This window comes from Dicentrarchus labrax, unplaced genomic scaffold, assembly GCF_905237075.1.
Source record: "Dicentrarchus labrax unplaced genomic scaffold, dlabrax2021, whole genome shotgun sequence".
NCBI lineage: Eukaryota > Metazoa > Chordata > Actinopteri > Moronidae > Dicentrarchus > Dicentrarchus labrax.
In genome coordinates this window covers 1,337,501-1,347,500 of record NW_026136721.1, presented here as the reverse complement: position 1 = coordinate 1,347,500, position 10,000 = coordinate 1,337,501, and the positions used below count along the sequence as shown (strand labels likewise).

General features: G+C 52.3%; 1 protein-coding gene across 1 annotated transcript in view; it reads left to right on the top strand.

Moving 5' to 3' along the window:
• The window catches only part of LOC127354874 (histone-lysine N-methyltransferase 2C-like), a 72,505-nt gene that overhangs the window by 42,974 nt on the left and 19,531 nt on the right, over positions 1-10,000 (top strand). Inside the window, 15 exon segments of the mRNA XM_051385158.1 lie at positions 1-209; positions 288-572; positions 833-1,173; positions 1,295-1,479; positions 2,303-2,668; positions 2,747-3,135; positions 3,269-3,374; positions 3,656-4,027; positions 4,265-4,379; positions 4,519-4,657; positions 4,756-4,819; positions 7,255-7,487; positions 7,618-8,064; positions 8,914-9,021; positions 9,097-10,000. The exon segment at positions 1-209 is cut by the window's left edge and continues 675 nt beyond it; the exon segment at positions 9,097-10,000 is cut by the window's right edge and continues 35 nt beyond it. Of these exon segments, the coding sequence (XP_051241118.1) occupies positions 1-209; positions 288-572; positions 833-1,173; positions 1,295-1,479; positions 2,303-2,668; positions 2,747-3,135; positions 3,269-3,374; positions 3,656-4,027; positions 4,265-4,379; positions 4,519-4,657; positions 4,756-4,819; positions 7,255-7,487; positions 7,618-8,064; positions 8,914-9,021; positions 9,097-10,000 (4,263 nt within the window).

The window sequence follows — 10,000 nt, the reverse complement described above, 5'->3', positions numbered from 1 at the left end:
GCGGTGACCCCTACACCCAGCCCGTCGGTACGCCACGGCCCTCGCCGGATCCCTACGCCCAGCAGCCCTCCACGCCGCGGCCCCAGAAGGCCCCCGAGCCCTTTAGCCAAGCACCAGTGGAGAGCTTCACTCCTCAGCCTGCAGGGTCCGGTTCCTCCCCAATGGCTCCGGGACTGTGTGGAGAGACCTTCACCCCGACTCACCACCAGGTACGATACTCCTCCTCCCCTCTGCCGCCTTTACCCGTCCTCACTGCTGGCGGCGCTCTCTCTAATGTCTCTCTTCAGTTGCAGCAGTCTCCAGGAAGACAACAACTACAGCAGGACTCATTTCCCAGAACCCCCGGCAGCCAGACCCCAAAGCACCCTGGGATGTTGGAGGAGAGCGGCTTCTCTGGTCTGGCGGGTCAGACTCCGGGTCACGACCACTTTGAGCAGGGTCACATGACGCCAGGCCTCTCACAGACGGACAAGACAACAGCCAATGAAATGGCAGCGTTGGGAGTGGCTTCTTTAGACGGACCAATGAGCATGCTGCCTCAGTTCGGTGACTCAGAGGAGAAGCTAAGACAGGTAAGACGGTTGTCTCACCTGTCTCCTCTCTCCTCTCTCCTCTTCTCCCTCCTCCTGACTCCTCCTGTTTCCTCCTCTCTCCTCCTGTCTACTCCTCCTGCCTCCACCCAGCTCCTCCTCCCTCCTCCTCTCTACTCCTCCTCCTCCCTCCTGACTCCTCCTCCTCCCTCCTGACTCCTCCTGTTTCCTCCCTCCTCCTCTCTCCTCCTCTCTCCTCCTCCACCCTCCTCCTCCCTCCTGACTCCACCTATGTGTTGCAGCGTCAGCGGCTCCGTCAGCTCCTCCTGAGGCAGCAGCAGCAGAAGAGTGCATTACGACAGGAGAAAGGTCTCCAGGAATCACCTCCTTCTGGTCCACCTGGACCAGGTTCTACCACACCACGCCACTGGACCCAGGAGGACTCCTCCACCCTTCCTCCCACAGACCCTTTTGGACGTCCCCCACCCCCTTACCCCGGCACGGTGAGGCCCGGTGGGGCTCCAGCCCCGAGGTTCCCGGGAGGTTTCCCAGGGGAGCAGCAGAGGGGCTTCACCCCCAATGAGGCTCCCCTCCCTAGGCAGAGCCTCGACAGAGAGGTGGGGGTCCGAGGACCCGTCCTCAGGTGAGGGGAGCAGCACACCTGTTACTGACCTGATCTGATCACCTGGGTTGTTTTACTCATCTCTCCTCCCCCCTGCTCCTGCTCCTCTCCTTCTATCTTCCATCTCCCTTCTCCTCTCCAGGTTCAGTGTTCCTTCAGGAGCTCCAGCGGGTCTCCAGGACTCGTTCTTGCGTCCTCCCCAGGGTTCAGTGCCTGGTTCTGGGCTCAGCGTGGTGGAGGGAGGCCCAGTCCAGATGAGGAGGCCGATGCCTGGAGAGTTCACCAGCATCCGACCCCTCACTGCTCCTGGTGCTCACATGATGCCGGGTCAGTGTTTATATATTGGTCATATTCCAGTCCAGCAGATATCTATTTACCAATCACCTCCCAATAGAAACTGTGACAGTACTTAATACTTAATATGATTTATTAAAGGTTATTAATACTTAATATAATTTATTAAAGGTTATTAAAGGTAATTAAAGGTTATTAAAGGTAATTAAAGGTAATTAAAGGTTATTAAAGGTTATTAAAGGATATTAAAGGTTATTAAAGGTAATTAAAGGCTATTAAAGATTATTAATGGTTATTAAAGGATGTTACAGGTTATTAAAGATTATTAATGGTTATTAAAGGTTATTAAAGGCAATTAAAGGTAATTAAAGGCAATTAAAGGATATTAGAGGTTATTAAAGGTAATTAAAGGCAATTAAAGGTTATTAAAGGATATTAATGGTTATTAAAGATAATTAAAGGTTATTAAAGGAAATTAAAGGATATTAATGGTTATTAAAGGTAATTATAGGCTATTACAGGCAATTAAAGGTTATTAAAGGATATCAAAGGTTATATTAAAGATAATTAAAGGTTATATTAAAGGTTATTAAAAGATATTAAAGGTAATTAAAGGTTATATTAAAGGATACTAAACTCAATTAAAGGTTATTAAAGGTAATAAACTGTATATATTTCCATTCAGTAGAGCACCAGCCTCCATTAACAGAACCTGTCTCTGTTGGTGTTTCTAATAATTACCGGCTCTGTTTTGGTGGATTAATAATAATGAATTATAAAATAATAATAATAATAATAATAATAATAATAATAATAATAATAATAATAAATAATAATAAATTCTCTCCCTCCCCAGGTGTCCCCCAGCCCTTCCTCCCGCGCTCCCTCCCCCTCCAACAGCACAGCATCATGGGACAGCCTTACATCGAGCTGCGACACCGAGCTCCTGAAAATCGGCTGAGGCTGCCCTTTTCTCTGCCCGCCACCCCGGACCCAGAGCCCGGCCCGGGGGGCCGGATGGGGGAGCAGATGGTGATGGAGCAGCTGAACCAGCAGCACCTCGGCCACACGGCGGCTCTGACGCAGAGCGGCGAGTCCACCCTCCCGGGGGCCGATGGAATAGAGGAGCACTTGGAGGGGGAGGACTCGGCCGTGAAGGATCTGGAGGACGTGGAGGTGAAAGATCTGGTGGACCTGAACCTGAACCTCGACCCAGAGGACGGTATGAACACGCGGGTCAATGTTGTTTCTCGGCACTGGATGAGTTTTGGTGTCAGTCTCACGGTCTCTGCTGTTTCAGGTAAAGAGGATCTGGATCTGGGCCCGAACGATCTCCACCTGGATGACTTCCTGCTGTCGGGGAAGTTCGACCTGATCGCCTACGCTGACCCCGAACTCAACCTGGAGGACAAGAAGGACATGTTCAACGAGGAGCTGGACCTGGGAGAGCCCATGGAGGAGGCGGGAGAGAGGAGGGACGGAGCTGGAGGGACCAGGAAGACAGACAGCTACCTGATAGGCCAGGTCAAACAGGAAGTACAGGACGATGCCAAGGCCGAAGCCAGAGACCCAGAGACCCAGAACCCCAACCCCCAAGCCGGGGTCAGCACCGCCAACAGAACCCCCAGACCTCCAGGAGCCGAGACAGCCGGCTCCAACCAGCCTGGCTCCTCCACTGCCCTCAGCAAGGTGCTTATTAATCAATCATTATTAATCAATATTAATCAATATACATTAAACAGATAATCAATAATGTGATAGAGCAAGAAATATAATCAACAGCTCCCTCCCTCCCTCCCTCCGTTTCCCTCCTCCCTCCCAGGTGGAGGACTCTGCTTCTGATCCAGGGGCACTGCCAGCTCTCCAGGCCCAAGAACAGGCTCCATCATCAGGCATGGCTCCCAGGGTTCACCCCCCCATGACTGGAGGTAAACAGATACTGATATTGATTAGGATTTCTGTTTGATTATTGATAGATTATTGATCTGTTTTTATTGAACTTAAGAGCAGCTAGAGTTTAACCACTCTCTCTCCTCCTCTTTTCCCCTGTCTCCTCCTCTCTCCTCCCCCTCTCCCTTGTCTCCTCTCTCCTCCTCCTCCTCTCTCCTGTCTCCTCCTCCTTCTCCTCTCCCCTGTCTCCTCCTCTCCCGTCTCCTCATCCCTCCTCCTCTCCCCTGTCTCCTCCTCCTCCCTCCTCCTCCTCCTCTAGGTCAACCATCAGTCTTCCAGCAGCTGCAGAGACCATTTGGACCCTCCTCGTCTCCTTCGGCTCTGTTCTCCTCCCATCCTCAGGGTCTCCTGCACCCTCCACTGTCCCTCCAACCCCCCCAGCCGCGCCTCCTCCTCAGCCCCCAGACCCAGTCTCTACACCCAGGGACCTCCCCCCAGAGCCAGGCTGTCTTCCCCCAGGACCAGGACCAGGACCAGGACCAGAGCAAGCACAGGCCCCTGCTCTTGGAGGAGCAGCCACTTCTCCTGCAGGACCTTCTAGACCAGGAGCGGCAGGAGCAGCAGCAGCAGAAACAGATGCAGGCCCTGATCCGACAGAGGTCCACCCCAGAGTCTGTGGTACCCAACATCGGTAAGACCTGAACAGCTCCTGATCCTGAAGGTCTTTAGCTCGTTAAAGGACCTCACAATACAAAATGGCCAACTTACTGTTAGGGTTGTTGTTGTTCTGGATGTGATCAGCAGGTGTGTGTGTCTGTGTGTGTGTGTGTGTGTGTGTGTGTGTGTGTGTGTGTGTGTGTGTGTGTGTGTGTGTGTGTGTGTGTGTGTCTGTGTGTGTGTGTGTCTGTGTGTGTCTGTGTGTTTTCAGCAGACTTTGACACCATCTCTGACCCCATCATGAAGGCCAAGATGGTGGCTCTGAAGGGCATCAACAAGGTCATGACCCAGGGCAACCTGGGACTCAACCCCATGGTCATCAACAGGTACGGTGACCTCTGACCTCTGCGTTTGCATACATACGTGGACCTGGTGCAGATTACAGATCATTATCAAATATTCTGCCACAGAAACAGATTAAACACACAGTGTGTGTGTGTGTGTGTCTGTGTGTGTGTGTGCCAGGTTCCAGCAGGCTCCAGTAACTCAGGTGGCCCAGGTGGCCCAGGTGGCCCCGGTGGCCCCGGTGGCCCCGGTGGCCCAGGTGGCCCAGGTGGCCCCGGGTCCAGAGGGGCCTCCTCAGCCTCCACAGCTGGTGGGACAGGTGTGTAGATCACTGATCAATAATAATTCTTATGATAATCGATGTGATGGACTCATGGAGTTTGGATTCAGACAGGAAGTGTTTTCTCTTCCTGTCAGGACGGGAAGTTGAACCCCCAGCTGGTGCGACCCAACCCCCCCAGCTTCGGCCCGGGCTTCGTCAGTGAGTATGAGAGCTGTGGAGACTCAAGCAGTCCCTGTGAGACCTGATAACAAGTGTTTGCGTATTGTTGTAGTAGAACCCAGGAAGGAACACATAGTAGAACCCAGGAAGGAAGACTAGTAGAACCCAGGGAGGAACACTAATAGAACCCAGGAAGGAACACTAGTAGAACCCAGGGAGGAACACTAATAGAACCCAGGAAGCAACCCTAGTAGAACCCAGGAAGGAACACATAGTAGAACCCAGGAAGGAACACTAGTAGAACCCAGGGAGGAACACTAGTAGAACCCAGGAAGGAACACTAGTAGAACCCAGGAAGGAACACATAGTAGAACCCAGGGAGAAACACTAGTAGAACCCAGGAAGGAACACTAATAGAACCCAGGAAGGAACACATAGTAGAACCCAGGGAGAAACACTAGTAGAACCCAGGAAGGAACACTAATAGAACCCAGGAAGGAACACATAGTAGAACCCAGGAAGGAACACATAGTAGAACCCAGGAAGGAACACTAGTAGAACCCAGGAAGGAACACATAGTAGAACCCAGGGAGGAACACTAGTAGAACCCAGGGAGGAACACATAGTAGAACCCAGGGAGGAACACTAGTAGAACCCAGGGAGGAACACATAGTAGAACCCAGGGAGGAACACTAGTAGAACCCAGGAAGGAACACTATTAGAACCCAGGAAGGAACACTAATAGAACCCAGGAAGGAACACTAGTAGAACCCAGGGAGGAACACTAGTAGAACCCAGGGAGGAACACTAGTAGAACCCAGGGAGGAACACTAATATAACCCAGGAAGGAACACTAGTAGAACCCAGGAAGGAACACTAGTAGAACCCAGGAAGGAACAATAATAGAAACCAGGAAGGAACACATAGTAGAACCCAGGAAGGAACACATAGTAGAACCCAGGGAGGAACACTAATAGAACCCAGGAAGGAACACTAGTAGAACCCAGGGAGGAACACTAATAGAACCCAGGAAGCAACCCTAGTAGAACCCAGGAAGGAACACATAGTAGAACCCAGGAAGGAACACTAGTAGAACCCAGGGAGGAACACTAGTAGAACCCAGGAAGGAACACTAGTAGAACCCAGGAAGGAACACATAGTAGAACCCAGGGAGAAACACTAGTAGAACCCAGGAAGGAACACTAATAGAACCCAGGAAGGAACACATAGTAGAACCCAGGGAGAAACACTAGTAGAACCCAGGAAGGAACACTAATAGAACCCAGGAAGGAACACATAGTAGAACCCAGGAAGGAACACATAGTAGACCCCAGGAAGGAACACTAGTAGAACCCAGGAAGGAACACATAGTAGAACCCAGGGAGGAACACTAGTAGAACCCAGGGAGGAACACATAGTAGAACCCAGGGAGGAACACTAGTAGAACCCAGGGAGGAACACATAGTAGAACCCAGGGAGGAACACTAGTAGAACCCAGGAAGGAACACTATTAGAACCCAGGAAGGAACACTAATAGAACCCAGGAAGGAACACATAGTAGAACCCAGGGAGGAACACTAGTAGAACCCAGGGAGGAACACTAGTAGAACCCAGGGAGGAACACTAATATAACCCAGGAAGGAACACTAGTAGAACCCAGGAAGGAACACTAGTAGAACCCAGGAAGGAACAATAATAGAAACCAGGAAGGAACACATAGTAGAACCCAGGAAGGAACACATAGTAGAACCCAGGAAGGAACACTAATAGAACCCAGGAAGGAACACATAGTAGAACCCAGGGAGGAGCACATAGTAGAACCCATGGAGGAACACTAATAGAACCCAGGGAGGAACACATAGTAGAACCCAGGGAGGAACACTAGTAGAACCCAGGGAGGAACACTAGTAGAACCCAGGAAGGAACACTAATAGAACCCAGGAAGGAACACATAGTAGAACCCAGGAAGGAACACATAGTAGAACCCAGGGAGGAACACATAGTAGAACCCAGGAAGGAACACTAGTAGAACCCAGGAAGGAACACTAGTAGAACCCAGGAAGGAACACATAGTAGAACCCAGGGAGGAACACTAGTAGAACCCAGGGAGGAACACTAGTAGAACCCAGGGAGGAACACATAGTAGAACCCAGGGAGGAACACTAGTAGAACCCAGGAAGGAACACATAGTAGAACCCAGGGAGGAACACTAGTAGAACCCAGGGAGGAACACATAGTAGAACCCAGGGAGGAACACTAGTAGAACCCAGGAAGGAACACTAGTAGAATCCAGGAAGGAACACTAGTAGAACCCAGGAAGGAACACTAATAAAACCCAGGAAGGAACACTAGTAGAACCCAGGGAGGAACACATAGTAGAACCCAGGGAGGAACACATAGTAGAACCGGACATTGACTATGTACTGAGACACGATATATAAGCACTGTTCTATAAACCCGTCTGTCTCCTGCAGACGAGTCTCAGCGGCGTCAGTACGAGGAGTGGTTGGGGGAGACGCAGCAGCTCCTACAGATGCAGCAGCGCCTCCTGGAGGATCAGATCGCCGCTCACCGCAAGTCCAAGAAATCCCTGTCGGCCAAACAGCGGACGGCCAAGAAGGCTGGCCGACCCTTCGCAGAGGAGGACGCCGCCCAGCTCCGCCACATCACCGAGCAGCAGGGGACGGTCCAGAAACAGCTGGAGCAGGTACGACCACAACATTGATTCTACATCCTGGAGTCTGTGGGGCAGCGTACGGGGTTTAGCTAACGCTGATGGAGGAACTGTGTCTAAGAGGGATGTTCAGATCTCAGGTGATGTTTGTTTGTATGTTCAGATCCGGAAGCAGCAGAAGGATCATGCGGAGCTGATCGAGGACTACAGGACCAAGCAGCAGCAGCAGAGAGCCCTGCAGCAACCGGCCGCCCCCCCCATGATGCCTGCAGGAGCCCCCCCCATTCCACAGACGCTCCTCTCCCAGCCCATGGTGTCCATGCAGCCCCACCCGGCTGGTGCCACGCCGTCCAGAGTTCAAAATGTCCCCCCTGGTTGGACCCCAGGGGGCGTGGCCCCGGGGGTCATTGCACAGAGAATGCCGCCACACCTGCCCCCTCAGATGCCCCCTGCCCTGCCTAACACCCCCCAGACTCGCCCACACACCCAGACTCCCCCAGCCATGGTTCCCAGCCTCACTGCTCCGACAGCGGGCTTCACCACAGGCCCCAGGGGCCCCGCTGGAGGGCCCAATGGAGCAGCAGGGGACGGAGCCGCCCCCCCTCGTCAGGTAACACACCTGGAACCAATCAGAGCATTTGCACCAGTGGCCTTCATCTTATATCTCCTTTAATACTAGGACTGGTCCCAACCATCAGCTATTATTATATATTAATGATCTAAAGTATTGATTATAATATCTGTTTCTGATATCACCGTATTGATTATAATATCTGTTTCTGATATCGCCGTATTGATTATAATATCTGTTTCTGATATCGCCGTATTGATTATAATATCTGTTTCTGATATCACTGTATTGATTATAACCTGTTAACCAGCAGTAACACAGTGTAACATCTCACAGTCTGGTTGTTCAATAACTTCCAACTGATCCTGGCTGATCGATACGATGGATGATTGATAGCGTTAACAGTTACTGACTAATTAACTGGCTACAAACTGGCTCCTCTTCCTCCGTTTCTTCCTCTCCTGTCGCTGCCTGAACCCGCTGACGTTTAGGACCGTTTGTATTTCCTAGAACACCGTTGTGTACCGTTGACTTAAGCGCCCACCTGCTGGTACGGTGCTGTTGGTTTTCATTCAGCGTTCTTGTGTGTTCCGAAATATTTTATAAAACAAAGATCATGTTGACAAGAGGCTGCTGCTAATGTTAGCTGCTAACGCTAGCTGCTAAAATCCTAAAATCCTTCATCCGGTTTAAATCTCGAGTTATAAGCACCAAGATCTAAACAGTGGATGGTAAATGTGGCTTCAGACTGGATAAAAAGGAGATCTGCCTCCAGAATTCAGGAATGTGTTTGTCCTTTATTTTGAAAGGTCAAAGTAGGATACAGCCACAGAGGTCATTACTGTAGATAAAGTGGAGCTGACAGATTTCTGTCTCGATGACCTGCAGGTGAACTTTGATGACAACAACCCGTTCAGCGAGGGTTTCCAGGAGAGGGAGAGGAGGGAGAGGCTGAGGGAGCAGCAGGAGAGGCAGAGAGTTCAGCTCATGCAGGAGGTAAACGTCCCGCTGCCAGCAGCCAGAGGACCGCAGACACAGACACACCTCTAATCTCTTCTCTCCTCCTCCCAGGTGGAGCGCCATCGAGCCTTGCAGCAGAGACTGGAGCTGGAGCAGCAAGGCCTCCTGGGAGCCTCAATGGGTCCTGGAGCCGGAGCTCTGTCGGGGGCTCGAGTCGGGCAGACACCAGGACCTGGGGGTCCTGCTGGGTCAGCACCTGTCTCAGGAGGGGACGGTCTCTCCCAGATGCCTTTCTTCAGTTCTGAACTGCCTCAGGACTTCCTCCAGTCCCCCCCGGCCTCCAGACCTCCCCCACAGCACCAGGGCCAGACGGGGGCGTTCCCCCAACAGGCAGGCCTCCACCAGGGCTTCCCAGGAGGACCCCTGCACCCGGGACCTCATCCGGCTCCAGGTCTGCAGTCTGGGGCCACAGCTGAGCACGGCATCGTGGATCTGGGTCCTTCAAACTTCCAAACCAGACCCAGGTTCTCAGGCCCCACCGGGCCCTCGGGGGCCCAGGGACCGGTACGGCCGGCAGGAATGACCCCCTCCAATCCTGGTCAGACTCATCGATACGGACACGACTCCTCCTCTTCTTCCCCCTCTACCCCCTTCCCCCCCTCCTTCCCCTGCTCCTCCTCTGGCCCCGCCTCCCTCGCCCAGCTCTACTCTGACATAATCCCTGACGACAAACCAAAGAAGAAGAGGAGCAGGAAGAGGGACGGGGACGATGGTGGAGGAGGAGCCAGGACGCCGCTGTCCTCGCACTCTGATGATATCACAGCTCCGCCCACTCCTGCTGTCTCAGACACTTCCTGCTCCACGCCCACTCGGGGCAGCATGGACCAATCAGATCTGTCCTTCTCTCTAAGCTCCTCCCTATGCGCTCTGGCTCCGTCGTCGGAGTTGGAGAGGCAGCTGTCCGTCCTCTCCGCAGCCCAGCAGAGAGGCTCCGTCCTGGGCATGGAGTCTCTGA